The sequence below is a fragment of the Ostrinia nubilalis genome, chromosome 3 (genome assembly GCF_963855985.1).
Source record: "Ostrinia nubilalis chromosome 3, ilOstNubi1.1, whole genome shotgun sequence".
Taxonomy (NCBI): Eukaryota; Metazoa; Arthropoda; class Insecta; order Lepidoptera; family Crambidae; genus Ostrinia; species Ostrinia nubilalis.
Window position 1 is genome coordinate 14335297 of NC_087090.1, and position 16855 is coordinate 14352151.

At 39.3% G+C, this 16855-nt stretch overlaps 1 protein-coding gene across 2 annotated transcripts in view; it reads left to right on the forward strand.

Annotated features, from left to right (window-relative positions):
* Nucleotides 1-16855, forward strand: part of LOC135088361 (homeobox protein aristaless-like) — a 115953-nt gene that overhangs the window by 73783 nt on the left and 25315 nt on the right. The window contains exon 1 of one of the 2 annotated variants that reach the window (XM_063983211.1): nt 10160-10248. The exons of the other annotated variant lie outside the window; for it this stretch is intronic. Within the exon in view, the coding sequence (XP_063839281.1) occupies nt 10233-10248 (16 nt within the window). The 5' untranslated portion in view covers nt 10160-10232. Of the gene's footprint in view, nt 1-10159; nt 10249-16855 lie in introns of those variants that run through there. 2 annotated transcript variants of the gene reach the window in all.

Genomic DNA, 16855 nt, shown 5'->3' on the forward strand with positions numbered 1-16855 from the left:
ATCTAGCGGTTTTATTTTTTCGCAAATGAATTTGACCTTATCCAGTTCCTGATTAATATTTTGTATATGCGGCCTTATATATGAAATGTCTAATGGAATCAGTATCCTTAAATTTCCACTAATGATTTTGGCTTTTCCAATATAATCAAAATAGATGCCCGAACTTGTGGGTATTGGTGTTATGAAACTTGGCGTAGCCGTAGCCGACACGCTGAAAATAAACAAATTAAAAGTAAGTTCTAACGTCTAGTGATAACTAACCTATTATATTACTTAACTAAGGAGAACTAGGAAAGACGCCAGCTAATTTCACCTCGTCGCAGTGATGTTTGACGTGACGTCTATTGATTAAAAGAGTGAGGGTATTGTTGTTATGAACAGCAATAACCTTGTATGGACCTTTCCATATAGGTGAAAGTGCTTTACGCAGTCTTACATGATTTTTCAAATATACAAAGTCTCCCACTTTGTATTTAACGGGACGAGTCCTGCTATCGTAGTAGCCTTTGGATCTTTCTTTGGATTTTTCGATGTTTTCAACAGCCCGTTCCCAGGATAATTTAAGTCGGTGTTGGAGCATCCGGACGTAGTCGGGGTAAGTAGTGAGGTCTTGACTGTAAATGGAATCGGGAATAAAGGCCTTGTGCCCAAACAGTAGTTCGTAAGGGGTGAAGTTCGTGGTACTATGAATGGCTGAATTGTAAGCTAGGATAGCCGTGTAAACGTAACGGGGCCAATCATCTTGGTTCTCGTTAACGTAAGACTTCAGATATTCTTTAAGTGTCGAATGACTTCTTTCCAGAGCTCCTTGAGTTTGTGGATGATACGGAGTGGACCATATCTGTTTTATTTTGAGGAAGGAACAGGTCTTTTTAAAGAGGTCAGCGGTAAAGTTTGTGCCTTGATCAGTGAGAATTGAAACTGGGATGCCGAATAGGGAAATGAAGTGGACCAGACAGTCGGTTGTTTCTTCGGAAGAGACACTACGTAAAGGATAAGCTACCGAGAATTTGGTTAGATCATCCTGTATTGTTAGTATATATTTAAGTTTTGCGGGACCTGATTCGGGAAGTGGACCTACAATGTCCAGGGCTATTCTTTGAAAAGGGCTAGTAGAAGTGGTGGTTATCTGCATGGGCGCCTTGTTTGTTCGTCTTAGGGCCTTGTTTTCCTGACAGGAAGTGCAGTTTTTAATGTATGATTCTACGTCGCTTTTCATTCCTTTCCAGTAATAGCGTTCTTGGATTCGGCTTAGCATTCGATTGCAACCCAAATGGCCAGCAATCGGGAGGTCGTGATTTTCTCTTAGGATTTTCTTTATTTCACTAAGGCTTGGATGAATTATATTGTTGTGGTAGATATTTACTGTAATATTAGTGTCGTGGAAAAGGTAGACAATGATGTTGTATATTTTAGCAAAAGAATGTTTTTGGAATGGATTTTTAAAGTCAGGTAATGCGATTTCGATTACGTCATCTGTTGATTCTAATAAGTGGTTTCTTACAGTTTTCAATGTTTGGAATATTTCTGGGTAAGTACACTCGTCAAAGTGGTTTACTTTCGGATAGATGAGATAAATTGATTTATTATTAATGTCAGGGATTCTTTCGAATGAGTATAGTTGTTTTTCTGAATACAGTATTTCTTTGGGGTCTGTAGCTTGTTCAAGAATTTCGGAGATATAGGCATTCGATTCGTCTAAATCGATGGACGTAGGGACTAGTAGGATTTTGGCATGAGATTTCAGAAGGGATTGATTATATTCTAACACCTTTGTGTTATAATTTCTGTTTTTGTTATTGATTTCTTTCAGGAATTTGGAGTAATCATCACCGAGGGCTACGTGTTCTGGACTTGAAGGTAAGTTGGGACTTAGGTTAAGTGTTTCAGGATCTTGCAGGGGAGAGTCAGGCGTTGGGAGGAGCTGAGGTAAGGTATCTTGATTTCCAGGTGATGGATCGGGAGCGTCTAGGAGTGGCTGAGGAGGTAAGTTTTCTTGCATTTCAGGATTGGATTCAGCGGGAATATTTTTACTTGTAGAAGGTCTAGGGTCAGGAGTAGTTGTAGTAGGAATTGCAGGTTCAGAGGATTGAGTCGGGTTAGTTTCTTCAGGACTGGATGGGAATGTAATTTCACGATCATCATCTAATAGGTCAATGTTAGGTATACTGTCACTATCATTTTCAGAAGTATGCGGGAGCTGAATATTTAGGTCATCCAGCGTGAGCGGACTAAAAGGTAAGTCATTATTTCCGTTATCAGCGGATTGGACAGGATCAAATTGATTTGGAGCTTCTAATTGCGGTGGAGAGTCGGTAGGGATTATTGGATTTACAGGATGTCGAGATAATGCGTCAGCATTGGCGTTTACTTTGCCTTTTTTATATTGGATATTATACTCGAACTCTTCCAGTTTTAGGCGCCACCGGACTAAACGAGACCCGGGGTCCTTGCAATTAAAAAGCCATTGAAGGGGTTTGTGGTCTGTGATGATTGTGAAACGGGTTCCATAGAGATAAGGTCGGAACGTTTTAGTGCCGAACAGGATTGCTAGGCATTCCTTTTCAGTCACACTGTAATTGCATTCCGCCTTATTGAGAGTGCGAGATGCGTATGCAATGGGACGGTCTCGTCCCACGGGACCTTGGGATAATATTGCGGATATCGCATAGTTGGAAGCGTCGCAAGTCAGAAGGAAGGGTTGTGTAAAGTCTGGATAAGCTAAAATCGGGGCTGAGACAAGTTTGTTTTTTAGGGATTCGAATGCGAGTTGTTGCTCGTTTTGCCAATTAAAAGGCGTGTCCTTTTTAAGGAGGGAAGTTAAGGGTTTAGCTAGTTTTGAGAAATCTGATATGAATCTCCTATAATAGGAGACTAAACCCAGGAAAGATTTCACATCTTTTGGAGATTGGGGTACTGGAAATTCTGTTACGGCGTTGGTCTTGTCGGGGTTAGGCTTAACGCCATTTTCACTGATGATATGGCCAAGGTAAGCCACTTCCTTCCGGAGGAACTCACACTTGTCCGGCTGGAGTTTTAAATTGAAACTACGGATTCTGTTGAAGACGATTTTGAGGTTGTCGATTTGGGAAAATAAGTCAGGTGAGTACACGACGATATCGTCTAAGTAGACGAAGCATCGTGTACCCTGAAGGCCAGAAAGGCAGTGGTTCATGAGTTTTTGGAAGGTGGATGGCGCATTTTTAAGCCCAAATGGCATCCTATTGAATTGGAAATGTCCCTGAGGGACGGAGAACGCGGTTTTGGGTGCGTCTTCAGGAGATACGAGAATTTGATGGAAGCCAGAGGTAAGATCCAGAGTGCTGAAGTATTTGCTCTTGCCTAGCTGGTCGAGGATTTCATGGATTTGGGGAATGGGATAGGTTTCGCCCATAGTGATGTTGTTCAACTTCCTATAGTCGATGACAACTCTCCATTTTCGTCTTCCTTGGGAATCTAGTTTTTTGGGAACTATCCATATGGGAGAGCTCCACGGCGATGAAGAGGGCTCGATAATGTTTTGGTCAAGCATTTGGTTGATTTGCGATTCTACCTCCTGCTTATGGCATTCTGGGAATCTGTAGGATTTGGTGTGAACTGGTTCGTCGACTGTAGTTTTGATTTTGTGGTCGAGAGCAGTGGTGAAAGTTAATTGATCGCCTGGCAAGTGGAAGATATCTGAGTATTGGGAGCAGAGATCTATAAGAGCATCTCTCTCTTCTTGGTTCAAGTGATTTGCTCTGAGTGAATTTATTACTTCTTCAGTTCGTTTGGATGTCGTTTGTCTACTAGTATGGACAGGATACGCAGAGGTATGAAGAGGTTCCAGGTGAAGATTGAGATTTGTTTTGATATTTATTGGCTGTTCTGAAGTATTGGCGACTGTTATGTTAATTTTATCATTTTCCTTGACTTTTACTAAGCAGTTTGATATTAGTAGGTTCTGAGATATATGCTGATCTAGAATGACACCTTCTTTAAGGTCAGGATTAGAAACTGAACACTCTATTACTTTCTCTGAGCGTGCTGGAACGGTGTAATAAGGATCCGTAAAGAATAACTTCAGGATATGTTTTCCAAGCTTCAGGGCTTCGCGCGTGAAGTCGATGCTGCCATTGAATTGGTTAAGGAGGTCGTTACCCACGATGCCGTCGTAGGGGAAATCAATGTCTCCCACTACGTGGAATTTGTGTTTGATGGAAACTTTGGGTTTATCTTTTAAGTATAACGCCAAATTAAGTGAGCCCAACGTTGGGACGGATTCGTCAGCAGAGTTAAAGCCCTTAAGTTTGAGCTTTTCCTCGTTCAGCGGAGTTTGAGGTTTGATACACGACTTTTTGAGTAGGCTTATTGAAGAACCTGTGTCAATTAAAAGCGACAGTGGCATTTCAGAAGCGGCTGTGTTGATTACAACGTGTGGTAACGATTTGATTGAGGGATCAAATGATATTTCGTAAATTTGTGTGTTTTCCTCAGTTAGCGGAGTCGTCAGGGAAGGCCTGCGCTTGGGTGTAGTAGATTTTGCATTTGGTACAGTGGTTGACTTTGATTCAGCGGATACAGAGGATACGGTGGTTGACTTTGATGCAGTGGATACGGTGGTCGCCTTTGGTTTGGCGGATACAGTGGATGCAGTGGATACAGTGGTCGCCTTTGGTTTGGCGGATACAGTGGATGCAGTGGATACAGCGGTCGCCTTTGGTTTGGCGGATACAGTGGATACAGCGGTCGCCTTTGGTTTGGCGGATACAGTGGATACAGAGGTCGCCTTTGGTTTGGCGGATACAGTGGATACAGTGGATGCAGTGGATACAGCGGTCGCCTTTGGTTTGGCGGATACAGTGGATACGGTGGATACAGTGGATACAGTGGATGCAGTGGATACAGTGGGTGTCTTTTCATTTGGAATCAGGGTTGGTTTGCGTTTTGGACTCGCGGGACACCGCCGGGAGTCCACTACTCGTTTAAATTTTCTGAGGGATTGAAGTCAACTTCGTCATGACCCTCGTCGTCCTCCTGTTGGTCCTGGTTGAAGTTGACCCTACGGAACTGAGGATTTGGGGTGTTGAATGGAGGCCTTTGACCCCTCATTCTGTTATTGTATTCCCGTTTTCGACAGACGTCGATAGTGTGCCCTGGGGCTTTGCAGTATCGACATACGACAGTGGAGTTGGAACCCGAAGGTTGAGGTTGAGAACTTTGTTGTTGATTGTTGAAATTCTGACGGGGTTTCGTGAATCGATTATTGTTATTATTGTTGGGCCTTTGGTCGGGAACAGGTTTTTTGTATAGAGTCTGTTGTATCCGTTCTTCGGATACGGCGAGGTTTACGGCTTCGTTGAGGGTTGATGGTGAGCGACATCTCACTATATTGGAGATACGGGGATGTAATCCCATTAAGAAATGGTGGAGAGCGAGATCCTCCATTGCGGCTGTCCTACCAGGAATTTCTTTGATTTTAGTTTGCGACAACGATATCTCCGTCAGGAGTTGGGACAGGCATGTCTCGACTCGGAGCGCGTATTGGCTGACGTTTTCATTACCGCTCTGCTTACTCTCTTGGAGGTCCATTAGCAGGTGCGCATAATGTTTACGCTCACTGAATTGAGTTTTCAAGAATTCCTTCAATTGTTCCCAATTGGTGAATTCTTTTATGGAGCACGCGACTTCCGCTTTCCCCTGAAGTTGGCATAATATGTATTTAAAAACTATATGTTTTTGGGTCTCCGTGGCTAAGTTGTAGGCGTTGTTGCAGTTTATGATAAAAGAGTTTAAGGTTTCTCTACTGCCATCGTATGGCTTTATGAATTTTAGGAGGATACTGAGGTCTAAATTCATTGCAATAGTTGAGGGAGCAGGTTTTCTGCCCCTTTTTTCCCTTTGGACGTCCGCTACTGGGCTTGTGGCTCTATCGTCCTCCGACATTGGCAAGTCCACGTCTACCGGTACGGGGAGCACGTCCTTGGGTACTCTGAACTCTGATTTTGACATTTTGAATTGATGTAAAGTTAAACTTCTTAAACCGTAAATGATTACAAAAGGAATACACGATAAAATTGGTCACAACGCCACACAAAGAATTGAGTCAATTGAATATTAGATAAGGTACAAAGAACAAAGGCCAGACTCACTACAATGTTGCGTAGACGGCGAACGTGAGCGCGACGACGGGAAGCGGCTGCATTCCGGAGCGATAAGGGCGTCTCAGGCACGGTGTTACGCGTTGATTGTCTTGAGTTAGGATGATATTTATTTCAGGTTGCGGCAAATCGGGATACGGCGGAGCAGGATACAGCGATGAGATTCTTCTTCAGGATGCAGTGGAGATGGTAAGTATTTTCTTTCAGGGCCAGCGATGATGGTGAGTTCGACGACGGTTGCGGGACACAGCGGGAACAGTGGGACACAGCAGATACAGCGGGACACAGTGGGACACGGTGAAATGTAGCGGGACACGAAGAGGTACAGCGATGATGCAGTGTGATGCGACGAGAAACGGTGAGATACGGCGAGATACAGTGAGATACGGTGAGATTCTGAGTTCGAACTTGGATCACTTGCACACACACTGTTTGTTCACTATACTATACTTCGGACGCGGTACCGAGGATTTTATAAATCCCTTGAGCTGCCACCAATGTTAGGCCGGGCTTTGATAAAGTCTTTTTAAAAAAGGCTAGTTATTCTAGCTGAAATAAAATACAATGATTGGATTTGGAAGAGGCAGCCGTCACGCGCGAGTGGTAGCGAAGAACTGGCGAGCCCGTGAAGCGGGCGAGCCAACTCGGGCAAAAATGCTGATGCCGCAGGATTTTCTGGGCATCAGGGGTTTTATGTACGTCAGAGGGATGTAACAGTTCGTTCAGATCGTCGGTCCAACTAGTGGGGAGCCTGCCCACACTGTATCTTCCGGCCCGTGGTCGCCACTCGAGAACTTTGTATCTAAGCATTATCATGAATGGGTTTCATCACCACAATACCCAGTGGATGGGAATCAACCCTACAAAACTCGATTGTAGTCTAATGCAAGAACCGTGGTTATTCGCCGAGTTAGTTACGAGTATTTCGAGTTGCAAGTGAGTTATTCAAAAGTAATCCCATGTGTTGTGGCGAGTGATATCAGCCGTAATTATATTCAATTAAGATATAAATGCATCTGTCTGCGCTTTGAAATTATTACGATGGCAATCTAATAACAATGTACAGACGGTACATTAAGATTAACATTGTAGCTCTTTACGCAGTTGAAATAGAGGCGATTTTGGAATATAAATGATGAGCTGTCGGTTGTATTAGGTTTCTAGTATGCTATACTTACATCAAACATGCCATTTAGTGTAGACGAAATTAATTAAAAATACGTTTTAGTGTTAAGAATTACCTCCTTAACTCTTTTGTAAATTCAAAATTAACTTAGGGTTAGTTGCACCACCTAACTTTGACCGTAACTTTAACGATAACGGTGTCTTTTGTATGGAGTTTGACAGATTTTTGGCATTTGTCAAAGTTAAAGTAAAATGGTGCAACCCAGCCATAAAGTACTCTTGTTAAAGGAACTGTAAAATAACCCTCTATCATAAAAATAATGTTGTTTTAAATTTTTTTGATAATTAAAAACTCTATAAAAATACTTTTGTGAACCCTATCACTGTTTACTTTAATTTAATTAATTTATGTGATGGACACAATAACACACAAAATCCCATAATAATAGGAAGGAGCTATACTACAAAACTTACGATAAAGTCATATTAAAATAGTAAAACGTACTTATTTATTATCCGCTATAGTGCATGCTCTAGTACAATTACTTTACCTTATTTACTCAAAATTTATATCTTAGAATTATCTACTTTAAATTAGTTAGCGTTTGCAATTACACTAGAGCCGTTCCGACACTTCGTTCATTAGGATCAAATTATATTACGTATTAACATTACTGGCGAACATTTAATAAAATATTAGGGTGGATACTGACTGGGAGCTTTCGCGTGTAATGCAGCTTAGCTTCAGCATGCGTAACCTCAAGAATTACAGTATAAGCATTACATCAGTAACTACGAAAATCGTGACCAATAACTCTTTATGATCCCTGGGGAGAACTTTGTCCAGCAATGGACGTCATTTGACTGAAATGAACGAATTATTATTCATAAACAATCCACATACTGTAAGGTTTTCAGTGTTTTAGTGGTCATAAAGCGATCGTCAAGCGATCAAGTGAGTGTCAATTCTTAATGCTTCGATATGCAGAATATTCGATAGAGCTAGCGGCTACATCATCCCGTCCCGATCCACTTCCAACGTTCAGTTCCAACCCGAATCATGCATTGTTACACGCGAACACTCAAGTGAAAGGCCACCCTAAGACAAGGCGCCAGCTCTCGTTCTAAGCCCATTAGCCGTAACATCTTGTTTACAGGCACAACATCCTGTTCCTTGTGCCATTAACTGTTTAATTTACTGCTAATTTTATTACTTTTACTGCCCAAACCGTTTTCGTTAGATAAACCTTTATTAGGTGACGTGTTGGCTGCCAAATTTTGAACCTTACCCACTTGTGTAAAAGTCCAAAAATAAATAAAAATTAGTCGCCGACTTACAAAGGGTTAGCATGAACATCGATGATAATCAACGGAATTGTGTTTTAACATGTAAGTCATTAAAGTAGATTATTAAGATAATGACAAAACGTCAAAACCCAGCCCCAAACTAAGCATAGTTTTAAATAGTTGATGGCGGATAACACACAAACTTTAAAATGACACAAGTACTTTGGATATGCCCATGACCTCATAAAGGGAAGGCGGTCAATATGGAAATCATTAGGGGAGGCCTATGTTCAGCAGTGAAATGATAATGATGACGATGATGACGTTGGATATAAAATGTTCCTTCTTACAAATTATATTTCTCCAAGTAGGATTTGAATATGTTTGTCTCTTGCGGGATACGAACCCACGACCACTGGATATGTATCACGCAATTAGAGGATTCCGGACGATATTGAAACCAAAAATTTTGTATTTGACTAATCCCGGAATCCCGGGATAACCCTGGGATTATGAACATGAAATAAAAATCATAAAGAACCGGGAAAAAAGGTCCGGGATCGAATCCTCTACACGCAATCCAGCCGTAATATGATTAATTGAAATAACCAGAAATAGTGTCTCAATCGGATATGACTAAATTCGATTTACACATTGGTTACTCAACGTGTTAGTACCTATTTAGTTTTTCACGAATCCTTGCAATTACTTACTTGATTTAATAATTACATTCGACTGTAATTAATTTGACTTCCTTGATTAATAAGATTAAGTAATTAAAAATATCTAGGACAAGCATTTCTAGACTGTGTGAACTTAGGTATTAATCGACTAGCGGGTTATGAGTTTAAAAGCTAAAGAAATTATTTTATTTTTGAAGTGATAAGGTTCCTAAAACTCTTTTACACTTGCCGAATAAGTAAGAATAAGTTTAACACCATCACTGCTCCATGTCTTCTTATCTTACTTACTTAAGTTACTTTCAAATATTAAAACAGTTCAGCTACCCATTTTTTTTCAGTGTACCTATATCAATCAATGGGCAGGGCATATAGTACGCAGAACTGACGGCCGAAGGGGCAGCAAGGTTCTGGAGTGGAGGCCACGTAGGTACCGGAAAGTAGGACGTCCACCCACAAGGTGGACCGACAACCTCATAAAGGTAGCGGAAAAGCGCTGGATGCAGGCCGCCACCAACCGGCCATTGTGGAATCATTGTGGAATCCTAATGTGAATGCTAATGTGGTTATGCAATAAACGATTGAGTATTGAGGCCTATGTTCAGCAGTAGACGTCCTATGGCTAAAATGATGACGATATAAATCAAACCTGAAAGCTTTAGACATTACTCAACTTCTCAGGAACTCTATCAAAGAGCGGAAAATTCATTTCCAATAATACAACATCAAATTAAACAAAACGTTGTTTTATCATCTAATATCCCCGTACTGACCAAACACGTGTATCATCATAGTAAATCACCTGAATATTCTTCGAACCCTTGATTCATAATTACCAATAATCCAATTTGCGATTGTATCGCTATCGCTGACGTTATCGCGTCGATATCGCTCGTAAACGCGACAAGCCCATTCATAACTTGTCCTGCGAACAAGATAGTGGTGCGATAGTGAACTTTACGGCGGTTAAGTGGTTAAGTTAAGTGGGTGGATCGCTGAAATGGGAGTCTGTGACCGTAAGTTTTTCTTTTACATGCAACTTGTTAACCTTTTGGCGGTACACCACCAGTGTTTTCTTATCTGTGTTATTAATATTTATCTTGAAATGTGAAAGTTCAGTGTTTGTTTAATTTACACTGAAATCGTTAATTTTGATGAAGTTATAGTAGTTACCTTTTGTCAAGAAGTATTTTGAAAACCTTAATTGGTCATGTAGGTAAAATTTTATAAATAAAGGGAGGCACTATTTATGAGCCTATGACATCACTAGTTCTCGAACTCAATTAACTTTTTTTTAAACTGCCAATACTAGAATTTTAAAGCAAATCGAAAAGGATCTTGGTTTTAGGACTAGAATGAAGTCTTTTTATTGAAAACATATTATATCTTGAAATGAATCTTATCTAAGAATCAAAAATAATTTGCATATTAGTAAGCCATAAGTATTTCAGTTCTCCATAACCTAAATATTGCAGTGTTTATCTCTTACCGGATTCTATACGCAAGGAAATAAATTCAAGTCCATCCACTAAGGGTCACATTAGACATGCTACTTATAATATCGGCGATTTCGCGACTTCATTCGTTCGAATGCAGTATCAGAATCGCGCGTTTTAGCGACTCTACCGATGCAGTATCGCGATTCCGCGACTTCATATGTCTGTGTGTGTGGACCTCAGATCATAGAATGATCTGAGGTGTGGACTCAGTCGCCGCGTTTGGGGTTTTTAAGTGTGCGGTGTGGAATGTGTGGTCGCTGCTTTCAGCTTCTACTAACTAAAGCAACTTTATTCAACCGACTTAGGGTAATTTACCTTCTAAATCAAAAACTTTAACTACCTTAACCTTAACTTCGAACTCCTCTAATGTTCTTCTGATTAATTTCGTTGCGGGTCCAATGACAGTTTAACTTTCCCCTGGGAGAAACTTAACCTTTACTGTTTGTGTTTTTATTGGCGGTCAAGCTGTAGATCCTGGCTACACAGGAGTTGGAGCGGTGGGAAAGAGAGGTGGGAATAGTCCCGTTCTAAATAAAAAAAAATTAAGGCTGAGTTGCACCACTTAACTTTGACCGTAACTTTGACGACAATCGGTGTTTTTGTATGGAGTTTGACAGCTTTTTGACGTTTGTCAAAGTTAAAGTAAGATGGTGCAGCCAAGCCTTAGAGTAGGCGCACACCGTTGATTTTTAGTTGGCCGATAGTTGTGCCCGATTTCAAATTGTATGAAGAATCGACCAAATCGAATTGGCGTAGTGTGCGCACTCCCATACATGCCCATACTGATCAACAGCCCGATTAAACTATCGGCCGACGAAAAATTAACGGTGTTCGCCTACTCTAAGTCTATAAAACGTCTATTAATGACTGAATGAAAAGCATAATCTTGCATGTTCTTATCTCAATGACATCACCATTGCTTTAATTTGATTCATAATTAAATCAGACCACTTAACGACTAAGATATGCAATCAGTTATAATCCTATTATATTTTATTAATAACATAAGTATTATAATAACGTGAAAGCAATATGCAAAATGTTTCATTTTTAGATGTATCTAGCGGTTTAATTTTTGCAAAACTCTAAGTATTTTAAGATTAATTAACAACATTTACTTAAAAGTTTTAGTTAGTAGTAAATTCTTATCTTTGTAATTTAATTATTACAATAACATATTACATGAAATTAAATAAAAAGTTATCCAAAGATATTTATTTTTTCGTAAATTTCGTAAATATTTGGTAAAAGGGTTTTAAGGGAATGCAGAATCGGTTCTGGTTTGAGGAACCGGGTTTTTCGGGTCTGGTGGTCATAAGAACCGGGAGCCCCGGTTTTTTCGGTTCTTTCGGTTCCAAAAAAACAATATTTTGATTATGTTTTTTTTATTGAAATAACACTTCTTTGAATAGACTAGGAATAATCAACAAACATGATTTACAATATTTTTCTATTTTTACTAAATTCGACTCCCAAAAATAAAATAAAAGTGAAATAATTAGTTTTCAATTGAGGTACCACAATCAGTCTTTTTCATCCAACTTATCGATATATTTGACTATTTATATATTGACGTTCCACGCTGCGTTTTCCGGTACGCGGCCTCCATTCCAGGACCTTCCTGCCCCATCGGCCGTCAGTTCTGCGTCCGCGTCGGGCTATGTCCGCTGAATCCGCTGACATAGAAATGAGGAGATCCGTAAATGAACTAAAGTCGCTACTTTAGTTCATTTACGGATCTCCTCATTTCTGATTCGATCTCGTAAAGAAACACCGAGCATAGCCCTCTCCATAGCACGCTGTGCAACTTTGAGCTTCTGTATAAGGCCTATAGTGAGAGGCCACGTTTCCGAGCCATAAGTCATCACTGGTAACACACATTGGTTGTAGACTTTCGTCCTCAGGCACTGAGGTATTTTGGATGAAAAGATGTTGCGTAGTTTCCCGAAAGCTGCCTAGCCGAGTTGGATTCGACGATTGACTCCCTTTTCGAAATTGGACCTACCTAGCTGGATCGTCAACAATCTCGAGGATTGAGCTCCCAACCGAAACTGGGTAGGGCGCAACATGGACATTGGACATAAGCTTTGTTTTGTCCATATTCATCCTCAGGCCTACCTGTTAGGAAACTCGATTAAGGTCTTTGAGCATTGTGCCAAGATCTTACAACGATTCTGCCATGACCACAATCAGTATCGTGGGCAAACCGAAGGTGAGTGATGTACTCGCCATTAATGTTTATGCCGAATCCTTTCCATTCAAGGAGTTTGAAAGCGTCTTCCAATGCAGTGGTGAACAGTTTAGGAGATATAACATCTCCCTGCCTAACGCCTCACTGCAGAGGAATCGTCCTCGTGCTCTGCTCCTGTACTCGGACCGACATGGTGGCGTTTTTGTACAAGCACTTCAGCACCTCGATATACGGCACCGCTGAAGAGACTGTAAGCACTGCCCAAGACCCGAACAAATCGAAGACCTTCTCATAGTCTACGAACGCCAAGCATAGTGGCAAGTTATACTCGTCAATCTTCTGTATAACCTGTCGCAGCGTAAGCGCAAACAAAAATATGCCAGTGATTTGAAAAAATTGTAAGAAAAATGCTTAAAATATTTACATAAATAAAAATAAATAAAAATAAAAAAAGCCTTTTATTTCTTACTATACACAAAATTAACAATAAAACTAATAAACATGCTAATAAAACTAATAAACATGCTAATAATTAACATACTAATATTTAGAAGTTACTTTATTATTGAGCAAAAAAAAGAAGTAAGAACCCCCCGTTAGTTGGAGGTGAAGGCCTCCTCTAGAGAATGCCAAGTGTCCCTGTCGCCTGCCACGTTCATCCATTGCTCGCCAGCCACTTGCACTATGTCGTTAGCCCATCGCGTAGTTGGTCTTCCTCTCTTTCTTGTACCCGATGGACCCAGCCAAGAAGTTAATCGCTTAGTCCAACGATTATCTGTCAGACGAGCTATGTGGCCGGCCCAGCGCCACTTCAGTTTCTTGCTATAACATAGCGCATCTGTGACTTTTGTCTTTTTCCTAATATCTTGGTGTGGTATTTTTTGGATTTTTTTAACTTTTAATAAGCTTCTCTCCATACTCCGTTGACAGGTTCTGATTTTCATTTCTACTCTATTTGTAAATTTCCAAGTTTGACTGGCGTATGTTAGCGATGGGAGAATACAGGTATCCATGACTATCTGTTTAATCTTAGTTGGCATTTCACTTTTCATAATTTCTTTTAACGTCCAAAATTTCTTCCATGCATTTGCAACTCTTCTTTCTATTTCTTGTTCGTTTCTCTGCTTATGAAATGACATTTGTTTGCCCAGATATATATAAGTGTCAACATACTCTAGCATTTCATTTCCCAGGTAAACTGGAGTTTTGTTGTGGTTCGTCATTATATTGGTTTTGCTACGATTTATTTCCAAGCCAACCTGTTGACTTGCCGCGTGTAGAGCATTTATCATCGATTGCAATTCTGTTGTATTTTCGGACACTAAGACAATATCGTCGGCGAATCTCAAGTGACTAATGTATTGGTTATCTATATTTAAGCCGATTCTACCCCAGTCCAGATTTCCGATGACGGGGGCGCTACTGTGCTACTGTTGACATCGGCTCTGTACAATGTTTAAGAATTAAAATTAATAATAACGATTAATCTTCATCCAAAGTGTTACAATTTTGTGAAGAAAAGCGCAAAACATCAAGAGTATTGTGTAACCAGTGTGAAACCTTCGAATTCCCAGCAAAAACTTGTGAAATAGCACGTAACGGTGTACACGAAAAAAAAAAAATCGGGTTAGATACAGATTCCAGAAAAGAACGATACAACAGTATAAATAGAAGGTCAGTCCAAATTTACCATAAGTGCAAAGAACTATTGGAAAACGATTATTTACGAAATTGAAAAGTCTAAAATATTTACATATCTCATAAAAAAACAAAATACAAAACCAATAAGTAGGTAATCTTTATTAGTAGCTAATCTGATATCTTTAGGTTCTCTATACGTACGCAATGTTCTTGTTACGACTCATGCCTAATACCTATAACAGATTTTTAGATAACTATGCAAAACCCGAAAGTACCGAAAGAACCGGGTTTTGAATTTTTAAAACCCGGTTCTTAAGCTGTCGAAAAAACCCGGGTTTTCCCGGTTCTTTCGGTTCCGGGATTACCCGGGTACAAACCCTAGTTTTAACGAAGTTTATATCATCATAGATAGGTATGTTTCAGAACATAAATTCTTAACTATGTTACTATCCCAGGTGTAATTTAAAAAATCCTTAGCCTAGTTATTAAATTATTTAAATTTATACGTTCACAAGTAACACCAGTACGTCAGTTAGATTAATAATCTTATATTTTATCAGTGTTTATTCAATTTGTTGTATTTTTAATTTTGTCTAAATTATCAGTTCTTGCAATTTTTATTCAAGTCATTTTGTTATCAAAATATCGATAACTTATTATTATCTTTACGACCATACCTTAATCCTATTAATTAATTTGTTATTTACAAATATAACAACAACTGCCACAGTTAAATACAAAAGTAATAAAGTACTTAAACTTACACTTAATATTCTCTGTTCTAAATAGAAAAATATTCAGCCGTTTTCTTTAAACTTTATAGAATTAAAGAAATAATTGCGACCAACACAAATGCTAGTTAATACTTGCTCCATTCAACAAATTACGGTGTAATATTAAGAGCCATTTCACAAAAATATTCCGCGCGAATTTAGGTAAAAGCTGTCAACGCAACGTCAAAAGAGTAAAAAGAACGCTGAAATGGACAAAAAAATCTTGAGCCGTGACCGTATTAAGACTTGATTTAAGTTATTAATTTTAAGGTAGAATGAGGTATTCAAACTTGATTAATTAATTTAAATTTTTAATAGAGTTTATTAAGTCTTTTATATTTCGATTCATAATGAAACACGAATAGGTATAATATGTAAAATATATATTAAGTACAAAATAAAGACAGTCACATAGTGAAAAATAAATCTGCCCCCTTACAGCTCCATCATCGGACCCTGGATACGAATAATGAAACACGAATAGGTATAATATGTAAAATATATTAAGTAGGTACAAAATAAAGACAGTAACATAGTGAAAAAAAAAATCTGCCCCCTTACAGCTCCATCATCGGACCCTGGATACGAAATATTCGTCAAGGCGAATCACACAAGCCCAAACTCCATATGGTTCTATTGTTTTGTTACGGAGGTGGCCATTGCATCTCGTCCAGATCCATTATCAGACAGAGCTAAGAAATAAATAAATAAATATTATTATAAGTAAACAAATAACTAAAATAATTCATCTTACTATCTTACTTTTTACTAGTCTTTCTAATATTATAAATACGAAAGTTTGTGTGGATGTCTGGATGTTTGTTACACTTTCACGCAAAAACTACTGAACAGATTTTGATGAAACTTTACAGTACAGTACAGCAGTACTAGGCAGTCTGTGTTCAACTATCACTCGGGTCGGACGTTCCTATCGCAAGACCTTTGGTTCACTCAGTTCCGATACGACTCTAGTGCTGTGTGTAATTATTTTCGTTAATACACTGAGTTTATTAATTTCTACGAGTGGATTTCATTTTGCCTGAGACCTACGCCATGAACCCTGAACCAGAAGACCCTGTCGCCAGCGACAGCGACGCTCATCCATCCCTGGCGTCGACCAGAATAACAATGTATAGGCTATAATTTATGACGATCTGTGACAAACTAAATTTCAAGCGGGTGAAGCCGCGGGCAATACTACATATTTCATACTAGCTTTTTGCCCGCGACTTCTTCTGAGATGAAGTGGAAAATGGTTCTAATAGAATTAAAATATTCTAAGAAAATTAATTTTGTTAAATGATTATATTTTTTGATATAAAATCTACACATCATTATGTTTAAATATTTGAATACTTACAAAATTATGAGATCTTTCTAAAACAAAATTAAAACACTACACCTGCCGCAGATTTCTTTGTAAACAATGTTTTTTTGTTTTTCCTTCAGGTGCTAAAATCACCAGGCTATTGTGTGCGCATACTCTGGAGTATTCCACATACAACTGGTCGTCGGAGAA